This window comes from Miniopterus natalensis, chromosome 12 (assembly GCF_054644295.1).
Source record: "Miniopterus natalensis isolate mMinNat1 chromosome 12, mMinNat1.hap1, whole genome shotgun sequence".
Classification (NCBI taxonomy): domain Eukaryota; kingdom Metazoa; phylum Chordata; class Mammalia; order Chiroptera; family Miniopteridae; genus Miniopterus; species Miniopterus natalensis.
In genome coordinates, this window is record NC_142092.1 from 58,101,308 (window position 1) to 58,118,985 (window position 17,678).

General features: G+C 41.4%; 2 protein-coding genes across 5 annotated transcripts in view; one reads left to right on the forward strand and one right to left on the reverse strand.

Moving 5' to 3' along the window:
• Positions 1 to 1,576: 1,576 nt before the first annotated feature.
• Positions 1,577 to 16,168, forward strand: ZNF483 (zinc finger protein 483). Of its 2 annotated transcripts, XM_087822829.1 has the most exons (6): positions 1,577 to 1,637; positions 3,559 to 4,100; positions 6,071 to 6,159; positions 6,698 to 6,824; positions 7,214 to 7,309; positions 10,611 to 16,168. In XM_087822829.1, exons 2-6 carry the CDS (start codon positions 3,713 to 3,715, stop codon positions 12,179 to 12,181), a joined length of 2,271 nt encoding a protein of 756 aa, XP_087678955.1. In that variant the 5' UTR covers positions 1,577 to 1,637; positions 3,559 to 3,712; the 3' UTR covers positions 12,182 to 16,168. The 2 variants fall into 2 exon arrangements, with proteins under 2 accessions (XP_087678955.1, XP_016069197.1); XM_016213711.2 differs by lacking the exon at positions 1,577 to 1,637 and having other exon boundaries at positions 3,483 to 4,100.
• The window catches only part of PTGR1 (prostaglandin reductase 1), a 30,538-nt gene continuing 14,965 nt past the window's right edge, over positions 2,106 to 17,678 (reverse strand). For 2 of the 3 annotated variants that reach the window (XM_087822830.1, XM_016213713.2), the window contains one exon: positions 17,284 to 17,538. In XM_087822830.1, the coding sequence (XP_087678956.1) occupies positions 17,428 to 17,538 (111 nt within the window). In that variant the 3' untranslated portion in view covers positions 17,284 to 17,427. Of the gene's footprint in view, positions 2,172 to 17,283; positions 17,539 to 17,678 lie in introns of those variants that run through there. The other variant, XM_016213714.2, reaches the window with a different exon arrangement.

Genomic DNA, 17,678 nt, shown 5'->3' on the forward strand with positions numbered 1-17,678 from the left:
TGTAATTTACTCATAGGTAGCATGTCATTTAAGTACAGAGCATTTCAACCAATGCAGCATTTCTCAAAGTGTAATCGAAGGGTCGCCTGCAACAGGTGGTGTGTGGGGAGGGCCCCCAAATTTGTATTCAAATGAAGAATGCCATGTGATTCTAAGGTGCACTGAAGTTCAAGAACCACTAATTAACATTTCTCTGACCTGTCCAGTTAAACGAATGAGCCAATTTCATTTCACGTTCCTCTACTTTGCCCAGCTTCTCCTTGATACCCCCTTCATTTGCAGCCAGCCAAGCGAAGAGCGATGGAGAAGATTAGACATGCAGACTTGGGACTGGGGTAGCTTCTTCCCGACTGCAGGCAGCCCTGTCTCCTCAGCTTGCCTTGCTGCCTTTGAGATGAACCCAGTGGTTTCACTGAGTTGAGCTTGGTCTGTCCATTTAATGTTTCAGGGCCTTGACCCACTGTGCTCCTTCAATCTAGACTGTTTTTCTTTCCCAGCTCCACCCTTCCAAAAGTCATCTAATTATTAGGACCCTCCAAATAATCCTTCTGGAGTTCCTTGGCCCTTTCTGCTGTGCCCCTGGTAATCCATACAAGTGCCCACTCAGATAGTCAACAAATATCTATTCATCACCTACTATGTGCCAGGTACTGTTCTAGGACTTGGGGATTGTACTTCCACGGAAAAAAACAGATAAAAATCCTTGTCCTTACGGAACTGATATTCTCGTGAAGGCAGACAATAAGAAAATCATATGCGATGTTAGCAGGGGAGACAGGAGTGGAAGGGGTGGGTTCCAATACAAGGACAGTGGCGGGCGAGCCTCGCTGAGAAGACACGAAGGCGGGCGCGGAGAGCGCAGCACAGCGCTGCCTCCCGGGGCGCGGCGGCCGGGGGAGCCGGGCGGGCGGGGGCGGGCCCGGGGCCCGGGGCGCGAGGGGAAGCGGAGCGAGAGGTCAGGGGGCCACGGGGGCCGTTTCCATGGGCCTCACAGGCTGCTGTAAAAATGTGTTTTTTTACTCTGAGCGAAATGGGAAGCTTTCGCAGGGTTTTAGGCAGAGGAGGGACATGCTCTGTTTTCCATTTTTTAAGCATCTCTTTTTGGCTAATAGCGAAGAACAGTGAAATCAAGAGGCGATTGCAATAATCCGGGCGCAGCATGGTGGTGGTGTTTCGGACCAAGGTGGCGGACGGAGCCACACAGATCAGTGTGTTTCGTTCCAGCCGCGGCGCAGTCGGGGCTCGTCGCGCCGGCATCGCCGACACGCTCCCGCGCTGGGGTTTCCAGCCTCCGCTTCAGGGACGCGCAGGGAGGAGAAGGGGGCGGGATGCTTCGAGGTTACCAAGGAGACCCCAGCACCACAGACCTGAAACCCCGGAATGTTCTAGGCCTGGAGGCCTCTGGCGCAGCAGTAATTCCGCGGCCGGGCCCCCAGCCGCGTGGGGGGCCCGCGGGCGGGGAGCCCGTGGCGAGCGCGGCGCGAGCGCGGAGCGGGGCGGGCGGCCCCCGGGAGGCGTGGTCCGGGCCGGCGCGCAGGCGCAGTGGCCGCCGCCGGCGTGCGCGCGCAGCTGCTGCAGGACCGGCGTCCGGAGGCTCATTGCGGTAGCGCCGGTCCCCGCGGCTGGTCCTGATGCAGGTAGCGGTTGCCCCGGGTCCCTCACTGGGGGGCCAGCGCCGGGCCGCCGGCTCCGAGGACTCGCTTGGGGCGGGGTGGGGGCCGAGGGCGGCGGGGCGACCTGGCTGTGCGCGCCCGATGGCGCAGCTCCCCTGGGAGGTGGACGCTTGGAAATGACTGAGCTTTCATCCATCCCCTCCCTGCGCCCGGGGTCTCGAAATTTAGGGACGTTTGCATTTCCGGCGGGAAAATGCCGGGTCGTGGTGGGGAGAAGGGCCGCCCCGTGTACTGCAGGACGGTTCGCAGCACCCCTGGCGCTGCCCGCTGGGCACCTGTCGCATCCCTGCTCCCCGGGCGTGGTAACCAAAAAGGCTCAGGCGCCGCCAGCGCCCCCTGGGAGGCACATCCCCCCCGCCCCCCTGCCGGAGAACTTCTTTCTGCCTGCGTCACATTTTCGCGGTGCTTCTCTTATAAGCTCTCTGGAGACCCAGAGGAGTGTCTTAGTCACCGCAGAGTCCCAGGTGCCCAGCGAGGCTCCAGGTACATGGTAGGCACCTAATATTTGGCAGAGGGATAAATGACGTCATGCATACTGTGCGCCCGGTTCTGTGCTCGGAGGTGGGTGATTATTGCTACCATAGTTGCCATAGGAGGAGAGGGTTCTGGCCCTGGCTGCATGGTAGTACATCTCAGGCTGTATTGTCGCATCCGGGGTGCCCTGAGGGTGGGGACCCTGTTTGACCTGTCCGCGCCTGCCTCCCTGGTGCCCCGTCCCCAGTTCCTTGGAGATCAGTTATTTGTAGAATGAAAGAATGCATGCCACACAGGACAGGCTCTCTGCAGAAGAGCACTTGGGGATCAGAGAGAGCTTCACACAGAAGTGAAAGGATGGAAAGATGACGGTTTTAAAGAATGGAAAACATTTGCTTGGAGAGGGAAAAAAAGGCTGTGTTTCAAGGAGAAGGGATGGCACTAGCGCAAAGGATGGAAGGGGATAGTGTCTGGGAACCGGGAGATGGTTCTTTATTGCTGCAGTCTCCATCAAAGGCAGCTAGACAGAGCTCCAGGGGTGGGCTCAGCCGGGCAGGGTCTCTAGATCATCAGGCATGGCTTCTGCGTTTGAATTTTATCTGGAGACTGTTGAGGAGGGATCCTATTTTGCATATTAGAAGGAAACCGTGGGCTACAATGTGATACTGGATTGGAGAAGCCTGTACTTAGGTAGTTTCAGTAGGATAGAATGGAGAGGTCCTTAGGATATTAAGTTACCAGAATTGGGTTATTGATTATGTGAGGAATTTGATAGGCAAATATGAAATCAGGCTTCTGACTTGAGCAACTGGTGGAAATGTGTGGCCATCACTGAGAGAGGGCAGGAGTTGATGAATGGGTCTGTAACTGCATCCTGCTGTAGCCCTGAGCATTTTCTGATCAATTTTGCTTATGAGGAGTATTTAGTCTGAAGAAACTGTTTTCTTGGAGGGTACCTTTAGTTACCCTTAAGTAACTCCTCGGCTTTTCACCTACAAAGAAATTATGCATTTTTTGTTTTGTTTTAAACAAGCTTTTAAAAAATATATGTATATGTTTTTATTGATTTTTTGGAGAGAGAGGGAGAGAGAGAGAAACAGCAGTGAGAAAGTAATATCTATTGGCTGCCTCCTGCACGCCCCCTACTGGGAACCAGCTGGCAACTCTGGCTTGTGCCCTGACCAGGAATTGAACTCATGACCTCCTGGTTCATGGGTTGACGCTCAACCACTTCTCCACACCAGCTGAGTGAAAATTATGCTTTTAATATAGTAGTTGGGCAGGGCTGTTTTAGGCCTCAGAGAATATATATATATGTTGATTACTTGGTTTGATATCAATCAAACCAAGAACAGTATTTTTAGGATTAATGATTTGTTTCACTTATTTAATATCTTATATTTCTTGACAGTTTCTGCAAGACCATAAACTGAATCCTTGGAATGCTTGATATTTGCTGTATATAGTGCCTGTTGGTGGACTGTACTGCTATTCAATTAGAGTCTGAAGGGGACTGAATTCCTGCTGGTGATAACACATTGCAAGCCATAGTACCCGTGAACAAGATGACTACTGTCTCCCCAGAGCCTCAAACTCTGGCCTCAAATGAACAAAACAAGTTCCTAAGAATGGATACACATGGGAATGAAGAAGCTGTCCTAAGAGGAAACACTACTGACCCAGAGTCTTTCAGACAGAGGTTCAGGTGGTTTTGTTACTCAGAAGAGGCTGGACCCAGAAAAGCCCTGAATCAGCTCTGGGAGCTCTGCATTCAGTGGCTGAGACCAGACATCCACACAAAAGAACAGATTTTAGAGCTTTTGGTGTTTGAGCAATTCCTGACCATTTTGCCTGGGGAGATCAGGATTTGGGTAAAGTCACAACAGCCTGAGAATAGTGAGGAAGTGGTGACCTTAATAGAGGATTTGACCCAAACGCTTGAAGAAAAGGAAGGTGAGACTTATAGATGGAGGGAGGAAGTGGGTGAGATCTCCTTAGTGTATTAAAGTAACTCCCCAAAAGACAGCAGTTTATTACTAAGAAGAGACTAAGGGACTAGGTTTGAATTGGTCCTGCCTTTTACTGTGTGGTCTTGGGCAAGCTACATAACCTCTCAGAAGTTTAGTCTGTAAAAAGGGGATCCCATCTTATCTGTAGTGTTGTTAGGATTAAATAAGGTAAGGTATAATACATGGTGGATGCTCAAGAAATCATTTCTTTCCCTTCACCCCTGAGCAAGAGGGGACTTTAGAACCCAGGAGAGAAAAAAATAATCTGGAAATGTTTGGAGTCACAAGCACATCATCCAGCCAGACCTTAACTTCAGTGTGTGGAGTAGCACATTTTTAGAATGGAGCTATCCAATGTCTGTGATGTTGGAAGAGTGTTCTGCATTGTTTTGCATTTCAAGTTAAGCACATGAAAAGTGGCTAGTGCAAATAAGGAATTGAAGTTTTGATTAAATTTAGATAGCCATATGTGGCCAGCAACTACCCTGTTGGTAGTGAGTTCCACAGCCTTAGGGAACAGCTGACTTACATTTTCATAATTATATTATTATACATTACATATAAGTGTACAAAATATGCACTATGAATTATAACATGATTATGTCATTGTAAAATATTGATAAAAAGACTTCTAGGATGGCTACTTTTTGAGAGCATGTGGCTCAACTTTTGTAAAATCCCTCTATAGCTACAAATATTCCAAATGTTTTTGTAAATTATTTACCATAAGGCTCTCAATACATATGTGTAACAGTTTGTATTCTACCAGGAGTTCTGAAATAAGTGGGGAAATAGTGTTTACCTCCACAGACTTAATTTGTGGTCACACAGCTCATTGGTGTACCCAAAATTTGGGCTTCCTGACTCCTCTCTGACTTGTCTGTCACTGCAGCATGGTGCTTCTACAAAGTTGGGGCCTCTGTGTGGAAGCCCCTGCAATCAAGAAGTTCATGAATCGATTGCCCTAGCATTCTGTAAGATAGAACAGTCTCCTTAAAACAAGCTCTTTTTTCTCTTTGCATAGTTCTGATTCTTAATTTCCATTGATTGTCCAATCAATAAACTGCCTAAAATTATTTTCATATGAAAGTGAAGTATGATTTTAAAAAATATTTTTTCCTTATTAGAAGTGCTGTTAATATCTCAGGGTATTTAAAACACTCAGTTCATATGTTCAGATTCCTGGTTTCTGTCATTAGGAATCTGTTGGTGTCTTCAGAGCTGGAGTCAGTTCTTTTTTTTTTTTTAGTTCTCACCAAAAGGTATTTTTCCCATTGTGTTTCAGAGAGAGTGGAAGGGAGAGAGAAAGAGAGAGAGAGAAACATCGATATGAGAGATACACACCTACTGGTTGCCTCCTGTACGCACCCTCACCGGGGGCCGAGGATCCAGCCTGCAACCAAGGTACGTGCCCTTGACCAGAATTGAACCTGAGACCCTTCAGTCTACGGGCCGTCGCTCTAACCACTGAACCAAACCGGCTAGGGCTGGTTTCAGTTCTTGAGACCAGCTTGGTGCTGTCATTAAATGAGTGACTCTTGTGCAAGGCATTGTGGTTGGACTATGAGGAAAAAAATTAATACATAAAATAATATGTGGTTTTACCTTAATACATCTTATGAATGTTTTTAAAATAATTATTATGCAAATTAAATACATTAAACTGTGGGTGTAGGGAATGAATGAAATCAGTTTTTTGTGAGCTTAGGAATTGAAAGGATATTTTACGGGGCAAGGGGATAAGCTTGGGTTTTAATGGGAAACTCTATCTGTGGCTCTTCTTTCTGGTTTAAAGAATGGGAACAAACTTTTTTCTGTTTCTTAATGATCTTTTTCTCCAGAGACATATATAAGAATTTCTAGTCTGAGGAATTCATTTGGAAGACTGGACTGTGTCTTTTCTTTCCTTCCTAGATCTAGTTTCTCAAAATTCTGTTATTTCCCAAGAGGAGAACTCTGAAGAAGATAAAATAGTTTCTGTTCTTCCAAACACTGAGTCCAGGGTAAGTTTCCTTTTACTGGTTTTCATTCTTAAGTGAATACTTACTAACCTCCTACTGAGTGGTTTAACAATACCAGATAGAATAATTAAGACAGTCTCCTATTCACATTCTTCCAAGTTACTCTTCAGTTTGGAGAATTTGTCACAAGTCTGATTGTAATAAAAACAAAACAAGTGTTTGCTAAAATTTAATGGTTATTCTTGATAAAAAATTAGCCAGGTGAAAATAGAATTATATTTCCTAACATGATAATAAACATCCCCAGCTGGATAGTGTTGGAAAATAAAAAGCAGTCCTTACAATGCCCATAAAAACATACGGATGTTTTAACCTTACTGTTATTAATGAGTATTTTCTGAATATTCTAGCCAATGCACTAAGATTAGAAAGAAATAGATAAGTATTGGTAGCTTGCTTTGGAATCCTTAGAAAGTTAAATACTATCAGAACTAATACATTGTATATTAACCACTTCTCTGAAATCTTAGCATCTATTTAGGAATAATCCAATGGAAAAAGACTGTGTTTGGTGTTCTAGGAACCCATGACATTGAAGGATATAGCTGTGAACTTTTCCCGAGGAGAGTGGAGGAAGCTGGAATCCTTTCAAAAGGAGCTATATAAGGAAGTGCTACTGGAGAACTTCAGGAGCCTAGAATTTCTGGGTAAAGACACCTTCTCTTCATGATCTAGCATCTAACCTGGCTATCCTTTTGTCCACTATTATTGAAAGATAAGTCGATAAGTGCTATAAACTGTTTTGGCTGGGCATGCAGGGGCGATATGATTAATCCTAAAAATGGGTCCTGAAAATGTGCTTTTCTGCAGTGTTTTCTCCAAAAAAGGCCTTTGATTCATAGAATTGGCGATGTTGAGCATCATTTTGCTGTTGCGAAGGCCGTACCTTCCCCCATTTTCTCCTCAGATTTCAGTGTTGATGTCTGATGTTTGACAGCATCCCCTCTTCACTGGAGAACCACATGCCATGTGTGAGTGCTGACTGACTTTGTTCTATGGAAAACAGCCATTTTTTAATTCTTCTCTCTATGAGCAGGCTTTCCAGTTACCAAATTAGATTTGATTTCCCAAATAACATGGGTTGAACTGCCATGGCTGCTGGAAAAAGAAGCCTCAGAAGGCTCCAGAGCAGGTGAGTTGGTGAAAAGCAGACAAGGAAATTAAAACAGTTGCCACGTCATTTGGGAAGAGCTTTTGAACTGTTGGGGGGGCCAAGTGCTAAAATTAAAATAGAATGATGATTCGAGTATACAGCCTGCCTTGCGGGATGTTCGTTTTAATGGGAGACTGTTAGTTTGGCATCTCTGAGAAGGAGATGCCAAGACATGATTAGCCATGCCGGAGACTTATTAGGGAAAATTCCAGTGAAAGAAAATGGGGTGGGCTCCGGAAGAGGCCAGGAGTGATACCAGAGCGTGATGCAGGTATAACGCCTGTGAATGAGAGGGAAGAAAGAGTGGGCAGAAGAAGTCTTAGACTAAAATGCAGTTTAAGAAAGCTTTGGCAAGGCCAAGAAAGACTCCTCAAGCCAGAGTTTCCTCTCAGAGTCCTCTGTCTCAGAAATGGGCCTGCCTTGTCTCCCTGCTGTACTTGTCACCCACTGGGACCAGCCGTGGGGAGTGGCCTTGGAGTGGATGCCATGATGAATTCATAGAGCGGCAGCAAGTGCTCTTAGCTGTCAGTTAAGTGCCTCAGAGGAGATCTGAAAGGATTTTTATGGACACCACAGATACACATATCAAAACAAAAAGTGCTAGTAATGGGACTTATGCTGTAATAATGGCATGTGTATGGAGCACTGGGAAGATATAGGAGCAACAGCTTAGTTAAATTTGAGTTGAATCTCAAAGGATGAATATGAATTCACCCAGAGGACAGCATGTGTGGTATAATCCCATTTTACATTTAAAAAATAATTACTGCCCGTCCCATGTGCTCAGTGGTTGAGCATCAACCTTTGAACCAGGAGGTCACAGTTCGATTCCCCATCAGGGAACATGCCTGGGTTGGGGGCTTGATCCCCAGTTGGGGATGAGAAGGAGGCAGCCAATCAATGACTCTCTCTCATCATTGATGTTTCTACCTCTTTCCCCCCCTCCTTTCCTCTCTGAAATCAGTAAAAACATTTTAAATATATATATTTACTGATTTCAGACAGAGGAAGGGAGGAGGGGGGAGAGAGAGAGAAACACCAATGAGGAGGGAGTCATCATTGATCAGCTGCCTCCTGCACGTCCCCGACAGGGGATAGAGCCTGTAACCCGGGCATGTGCCCTGGCTGGGAACCGAACCGCAATCTCCAGGATCCTAGATCGATGCTCAACCACTGAGCCACGCCTGGCCGGGCTCAATAAAAACATATTTTTTAAAAATTACTTACATATTAGTACCTTAGTTTCTTTTAAAGAATAAAAAAATTGCCCTACCTGGCCGGCTTGGCTCAGCAGTTGAGAATTGACCTAGGATCCAGGAGCTTAAGGTTTGATTCCTGGCTAGGGAACATGCCCCAGTTGCCTGCTCAACCCTCAGTAGGGGGCGTGCAGGAGGCCGCCAATCAATGACTCGCTCATCATTGATGTTTCTCTCTCCCTCTCCCTTCCTCTCTGAGATCAATAAAGATATATTTTTAAAAAAATTTTTTAAATAAAAATGTGAGAGCAAAAACATCAATTGGCTGCCTCCTGCATGCCCACTACTGGGGATGGAGCCCACAACCTGGGCATGTGCCCTGACCGGGAACCGCACCTGCAACCCCTTGGTACACGGGACAATGCCCAACCAGCTGAGCCACGATGAAATATACATTTAAAGCAACAATACTATTTACTATAAATCATATTCACAAAGATTTAAAGAAAGATCATTTGACTGTCGATGAGTGCCCAGGTACTTCTCATCATGCTTCATGTGATAGTTCAACTTTTCTACCCTTTAGTTCAGTAATTCCATTTTTATTACTCTTGAGGAAATATTATTTGATAAACATTCAATAAGGGAATAATTAAACTAATATATGTTATATTAGTACATAAGTATAAGTATAGTAATATAGAATTTATTATTATATAACTGATTAAAATTATTTTTATGAGCGACCGTGAGATAAAGAATTTTGAATGAGAAAAGTAATCCAATATATTGTGCAGTTTTTCCATTCTAAAATATAGAGCAATTTCTATTCCTGGCTGGTGTGGCTTGGTAGGTTGGAGCATCGTCCCATATACCAGAGGGTTGTGGGACACATACCTAGTCAGGGCACATACCTAGGTTGCGGGTTTAATCCCCCTCTGCTTGTGCATGTGAGGAAACTGATTGATGCTTGTTTTGTTCTCTCTCTCTTTCTCCCCCGCCCTTCTCCTTTCTCTAAATCAATAAAAATACAGAGCAATTTCTAGAAGAAAATACACAGAGTTATTAACAATAGTTAATTTCTAGGTAATAGGATTTTGTGTTTTATACTTATGTGTTTAAAAAATGGTTTTATAAAAGTGACAGTGTAATCTCATGACTAAGAGCCAGGATGATGATATGGTTAATGAATGAATTCAAAGCATGGAGAAGGGCATAAAGATCACAGTTGTGGAAAAGGCTCCATGGAGATTGTGGGACTTGAACCCTAGGCCCTGTCAAATTTATATGTTTGTGATAGTGAAGGTGCTATGGGATTGCATTCTAGGTAGTGTGAAGACTAAAAGAACAGGATTGAAAATGCTGTAGTATATTAGGTACAGTAAATGGATGTCTGATTAGAGTATCCATGAGGTTGATAGGGCGAGATTGTGGTAACCTTGAAAGTCTAGCATAGATGCTATTGCATATCACACCTATAAACTTAGTGCTATTTGACTGCTTTGAGGAGGGGCAATATAGTATAGAGAGATCAAAAGCCTGGGCTTTAGTGTCAGATTAGGTTAACAGTTGGGCACTGCCACTTATAGTACATGTGACCTTGGGCAAGCGGCTTACATTCTGTGTGCCTTCCTGTCACACCCATAGAACAGGGGTAATAGGACCTACTTTGTAGAGTTGTTGTGAAGATTAAGAGAAATACAAGTAAAGTGTTTGATATTTGGCCTGCATTTGGTAAGTATTCAATAAATGCACTATTATTATTATTATTATTGTTTGAAAAAAGAATAGATTGGATATAGGAAGAATAAGTTTGAACCTATTATAGAAATTTGAAATGAGGATAAGAACTTGCATTTCTAACTATAAAGCATAAGCGTTTCATCTCCCTCAATATTTTTCCTAACTCCTATTTTACCTACTTTCTCTGTATCACTTTTCCCTTCCTTGTTTTATAAGACTCTATTTGAGAACTGTCCAAGTTATAATCTTTATAGTCATCACTACCCGTATTCCTATTTTAGTCCCAAATACAGCACCTTCCTTTATTGCAAACAGGAAATATTCTGTGTTATTTCTTTTAGAGTGTGAACCTAGAGGTGAATTGAAGAAATCTGTTCGAAATCAAGATGCTCTTATGGACGAATCAACTTTAGATAGAATAATAGAGAGGTACCTAATGGGTAGTGATTATGACTTGATGGGAGAATCTTCCAAACATTGTGGCAGATTAGAGGAGGGTCGTAGGAATAAGGAATATTCACAAGTAGCAGGCACACAAAAGAAAACTCATGGGAGAGGCAATAAGGGTGAGGAATTTGACCCAGAAAAGGGCCCCTTTGGAAGTCATTTCAAGGAATCTTCAGATATAGTTAAACATATGAGAGTCTACTTAAGGAAAAAATCTCGGAAGTATAATGAATGCAAGAAACCATTTAGTTTTCATTCAGACCTTGTTATGAACCGCAAAGAGCACACTGGAGAAAAGTCACGGAAATGTAATGAAGGCAGGAAGGTCTTAAGTCACTCGTCATCTCTTACTGAACGTCAGAAACATCAGAAAATTTATATGGGGACTAAGCCCCAGAAGTGCAGTAACTGTGGGATAGACTTTACTCAAAGCTTATCCCTTGTTAAGAGAAGAAAAACCCCTATATGTGAGAAATGTAGGAAAAGTGAACGTAAGGATACAACCTCCAATAAAGATGAGGGAACAGAGACTAGAGAAAAAACCCATAAGTGTAGCAAATGTGGGAAAGCCTTTGGCTATAATACCTCTCTGACCAAACATCAGAGAATTTACATTGGGGAAAAACCTGATCTGTGCAAGGAATGTAGAAAAGCTTTCAGTGACAGTTCATCCCTCGCACCACATACTGGAACTCACAGTGGAGAGAAACCCTTCAAATGTGATGATTGTGGAAAAGGTTTCACCCTAACGGCCCACCTCATTAAACATCAGAGAATTCATACTGGAGAGAAACCCTATAAATGTAAAGAATGTGGGAGACCCTTTAGTGACAGCTCATCTCTTATTCAACATCAGCGAATTCATACTGGAGAAAAACCCTACACATGTAACAGCTGTGGAAAATCCTTCAGTCATAGCTCATCCCTTTCCAAGCATCAGAGAATTCATACTGGAGAGAAACCCTATAAATGTGGTGAGTGTGGAAAAGCCTTTAGACAGAATTCTTGCCTTACCCGACATCAGAGAATTCACACTGGAGAAAAACCCTACTTATGTAATGATTGTGGGATGACTTTCAGCCATTTTACATCTGTAATTTATCATCAGAGACTTCATTCAGGAGAGAAACCCTACAAATGTAGTCAGTGTGAGAAAGCCTTCCCTACCCATTCACTTCTTAGTCGTCATCAGAGAATTCATACTGGTGTGAAACCTTATAAATGTAAAGAGTGTGGAAAATCCTTCAGTCAAAGCTCATCTCTTAATGAACATCATCGAATTCATACTGGAGAGAAACCCTATGAATGTGACTATTGTGGAGCAACCTTTAGTCGAAGCTCAATCCTTGTAGAACACCTAAAAATTCACACTGGAAGAAAAGAATATGAATGTAATGAATGTGAGAAGACATTCAAAAGTAATTCAGGCCTCATTAGACATCGGGGATTTCACTCTGGAGAGTGATTCTTGGACCATAGCAAGGTGGGGGAAATTTAATCAAAATTATCCCTTATTAGAAACCCGGATGTAAATAACCACCACATTGATTAGTAGCTGCAACTTTGATAGGTTGGCAGCTAGGAAAAACAGACTTTTCCCCATTCACCCTTCTTTGCAAGGATGTTAACTTTTGGAAGATAGTAGTTAAGATTGGAAACATCATGTGGAAGGTGAAAATAGTATGAGATGCGAAATGATTGTAAAAGGCCAAATATGAATTTTAAAAGCAGCAGAGGGGTGCCCAGGACCTATCTTTTTAACCTCTTCAGAAGATCACCCTCTCTTCTAGCTTCCCCTTCCACTACCATGTAGTGTAATAGAGAACTTGACTGGAGTAATATAACCTGGGTTCTTTCCCAGTTTGCCAACCAATCTGCTATATAATGTTGGGTGAATCAGTTGACCTTTCTGAATTTCAGTTTCTGAACTGGTAAAATGAAGGGTTGGGACTAATGTTGTCTAAGTTGTTGTTGTTTTTGTACCTCATATTTTCTGAAGCTGTGAAAATAAGTTAAACATTTTTGACTCATTGTATTTTTCAAGTTTCTGTAGTAGAAAATTACTCATTTAGGATGCTAAACTTCTGGCTTAGTGAGAATGTAGTATCCTTTTTGAATACTGGATGCCTTGAATACTTGATGCTAGAATGCTATAAACAGGAACAAGTCAGGGAAGCTGAAACAAGTTTGCCTTCAGGGAATGTTCTAATTGGACAAAGCACTCTAACCTGTTTTTCCTTTGGGCCTTGGCTGAGAGGATTGGGGATCTAGAGGGCATGAACCTGAGCCATCTCAGACATGAGAGTTACAGTCCTAGGAAAATAGATTGGGGGATGGTGGGGGTGGGAGGAAGCGAGTGCTGAAAACAGCTATTCTGGATGGGTTGCCTTTTGCAAAATAGAGTTTTATTTTTTTAAGTTTTGCCTATACTAAGTACAGTGTCCTGTAATTGGAGTGTAAACATTATGTATGGCAAAGGTCATGAGCTAAAGTTGTGCCCTTTGACATACTTTAGTTGGTCTGCATGGTAAGGTTTTCTGTGGTGTGTGTGTGTGTGTGTGTGTGTAATTAGTTGCCACCATTTAAAATAGGAAATTTCATACCAAATAAAAGGCTTGTCTTGAAAAAATATAAGGGATGACAACACTAGACCCATATTTCATGGGACAGTCAAGTGGTTTGAGACAGCAGCTGCTCCATTTAAATAGGAAGTCTACTCTTCTACTTGGGGGCCAACTTCTTGCAGTGTGTAACCTGACTTGCCCACTGTAGGGATTTGATATTCTGATTCCCTACCATCTGGAGAAAACATATTCTAAAATCTAAAGAGACTTCATTGATAGATAGTAAAATTCAGGAAGAGAATGTAGAAATAATAAATTTTCACTTAAGTCGTCTGTTGTGAGATTAGACTCAAAGGAACGGAGGCTACAGATGTTAGTGGATTACTGCTTGTGAATTTTATTGGTGGAATCTGAATAATAGCTTCTAACTGCAAAAGGAACTAAAAACCCTATGTCAGTTAGGTTTGGGTCTCAGGCCATAGGGTTCTGGAGGAGCTCCACTGACTCAGCAGTGGTGCAGAGCTGCTGACGTTGGCATTGGAGGCATAAAAAGACAACTAAGGCAAAAAACTTTCAGCTTATCAAAGGAGAGAGGTCCGTAACGCTCATCTGAGGCACGGCAATGTTTGCTGTGATTTAGTGGGTTGAGTTTGCATTGCTGCCTCTGGGTAATGCTTTTGGTTTCTTCCCTGTGCCCTCACTCCCCCAAAGCCTGTAGTTCAGACATTGCTGTGTAATAAGGTGATCTGCATAGTTCCTACTAAAGAGAGACCAACCAGAGACATTTAGCCTTATACGACTTTGGCTTATGAGAACCGTTCACCTGATTTAAGTTTTATGGTGTGTGGTGGTTTTTTAAAGATATAAACCCTGGTTTGTTTTCTAAAAATATATAAACCCTAGTTTGTTTGTTTTTGAAAAAATATAATTTATATAAAGAATTTGTAAAATTCTTGAGAAGAGGCTTGTTCTGGGATGTTTACTTTAAAATGATGACCTTGCTTTAAAAAATATTTTAATGGGTTTCTATTGAAATGTCTTTCAAGTCCCACCACAGGACAAGGCTTCTCCTGTCAACGAGTTTACTTTTCTTTACTTATTTTAGAATTCTTTTTTAATGTAAAAATACATAATGTGAGACTGACCTTTTTAATCCTTTCTTGGTGTACAGTTCAATGGCGTTAAATACATTCACATTACTGTGCAATCATTGCCACATTCATCTCCAGAACTTTTTCCATCATCCCAAACTGAAACTCTCCTCATTCGCCAATAACTCCCCACTCTTCCCTCCCCCTAGGCCCTGTAACCACTATTCTACTTTTCTGTTTCTTATGAATTTGACTCTTCAAGGTACCTCATATAAATGGATTCATTCAGTGTTTGTCCTTTTGTGCCTGGCTTGTTTCACTTAACATTGTGTTTTAAAGGTTCATGTAGTGTGTCAGAATTTCATTCCTTTTTAAGGCTGAATAATATTCCATTGTATGTTTACACCACATTTTTTTAATCCATTCATCCCTCAGTACACGTTTATGGTGCTTCTACCTCTTGGCTGTTGTGAATATTGCTGCAGTGAACATGGGTGTACAAATATCTCTTCAAGATCTCTTATCAGTCTTTTGGATATACACCCAGAAGTGAGATTGCTGAATTGTGTGGTAATTCAATTTTAACCTTTTGAGGAACCTCCATGCTGTTTTCAATAGCAGCCACACCATTTCACACTCCTACCAACAGTGCACAAGCGTTTCTTCATGTCCTAGCAACACTTAATATTTTCTGTATTTTTATAGTGGCCATTCTAACAGATGTGGTTTTGATTTGCATTTCCCTGATGATTAGTGATGTTGAAAATCTTTTCATATGCTCATTAACCATTTATATATATTAAGGGAATTGTCTGTTTAAGTCCTTTGCCCATGATTTAATCAGGTTTTTGTTTTTGAGTTTCAGCTGTTTTTTATCTAGTCTAGATACTAACCCCTTTTAACAAACTTATGATTTTCAAGTATCTTCTCCCATCCCATTGTTTCCATTAGAATATTTTTTTTTTTTCCTTTGGCACTGTTTCCTTTGCTGCGCAGACGTTTTTGAGTTTCATGTAGCCCCATTTGTTTATTTTTGCCTGTTTTTCTCCTGTGCTTTTGGTGTCATGTCCAAGAAATCATTACCAAAGTCAATGTCATGAAATCCCTTCCCACCCCCACCCCCATTTTCTCTTTTAGGAGTTTCATAGTTTCAGTACAGTTCCATAAACTGGCGATTATTATTTTATAGCATTTTCACCTATATACTGAAGAATCTTAGCATCTGTATGCATGACTTTTTTTTTTTTTGGAGTTTGCTTCAGAAAATGGCACACAAATATTTTCAGTATCAGATAGTGGAGCAAAGCAATGAGGGAAACACCATTCTCTTGCTTTAAAATGCCAGTACATCTGGTCTTTTGACTTTACATAGCTAGAGTTCTTATAATAGAAACAATTTTTTCTATCTTTAGCTGAAATTCTTCTCTGACACATGGATAATTATCAAAAATATCTGCCCTGAGTGAATCTTTAGGCAGTGAATTGACATTTCTTTGTAAATTTGGATGTTCTTTGAGACAGAATATTATCCAAAGTTTTCACTGGGCTGTGTCTTGTGTTCTATAACTCATCTAAAGCTGAAGATAAATACTTGCAAATTTTCAAATTTTGAATCAATTGATCTTTGATATCATTAGAAACTTCTTGTATTCTATGAGCAAAATTACTTAGAGAATTGAAATTTTCGATATTTGTAAATATCTTTTTAAAGTCTCTTCCTCATAAATGTCTAACTCAATCACCCTAACTAAAATAACTAATTTTTATTATCTCTCCATCTAAGATTCTTTGTGTGTGTGTGTGAATTCACACTGTTTTATAGCTGGCTAAGTTTATAAGCTCAAATCCTGGTAACAAGTTGTTTAAATTTCTGTTGGAAATTTGGTTGTCATATGATGAAATTCTTGGATTCTTTTTTGACTATTAGAAAAATACTTATCAAACTCACTAGATTGTTGCTGAAAAGTGACTAATATTAGATACTGTCTTAAATATTGTCTAGTGTGGTATCTTTAACACTTTGGTGTACAACAGATAGCTTTTTCATTTGCTGTGCCTGCAGTAAATTGCTGTTGCCTTTCATCATTGAATGTGCACTATGCCGCCTTCCACTCTTTCTTAATTTACTGTACTAGTCGTAGTACTAGCTTCTGTATTGCACTGAATTCTGCCTCAGTAATATGCCTTCATTTAAAATTTAAATATTTTTCTGTATTTTTTAAACCTAGAAAACAATTTAATTATAACAAAAGTAGTAAGTATCTGTTTATGATTGTGGCTTATGTCTGTATTGCTATAACTTGTGCTGTCTGCACAGGTGTACTTCAGATTGTGCTGTGTACATAAAGTATCCATGTAAACACATTGTGATGTTACTTCAGTGCACAGAAAATAGTCATCTGAACTGAATCAGTCTGTGGATACTGACTAGATTGGTGAAGTGTTTCTCTGTAATGCTAGAAATAATGCACGTTCCTCTACAACTACTACAATACGTCTTATGCGATGCAACAGTTAAAGTGAATTGAAGTTCTACCAAAACAATAAAGTTGTGTTTAATGGAGACACATTTACTGTGCTTTGTTGTTGTTTTTTGAATCCTGAAATGTGGCACTATCCATATTTCCACTTCTCAATAGCCTTAAATGGCTACCAAATTGGGCAGGAGAGACTTGGGGTAAACAATGCTAGCCACAGAAAACCTCAGAATCAAAGTGGCTTATTTCAATGAAAGTTGATTTCCCTGGCAGCATTCCAACATTTATTGCTTTCCCATATTTGTAGTTAGGCCATCTGGAACTTATCACCTCCAAGATCCCAGAGGCAGGGAAAGCAAGAACTGGAGCATTATATAATATGAGGTGCCTGGCTGTTGTTTACTATGAATTGTTCATTCTCTATTGCTAATTACATATTATTTAAATGTATTTTATTAGGTAGCTCAAACTCATTACAATATTTCTTAGATAATGAAGGCAGTATACATTTTTACTGAATGATTAAAAAGAAATTAAGTAATCATCCAAATGGTTCCTAGATTGTCTTTTTTTTCTTCTTCATGCTTTCACTATTGTTTTCCCCACATTATCTCCTTTCAGCATTCCCATAAACGCAGCTGGCATGTTCTCAAATCCTTCAGTGATGCATTCATGGTACTGGATTTTACCCTTACCAAAACAACAAATATAATAGATTAATAGCATATTCTAAATGATCCACTCATTGTAGCAACAGATTTATCAGGTACATCATGGGAAACTTGAAACTATAACAGGAGGCCCTGTGCTCTGTGAACTTAGAGTCACCT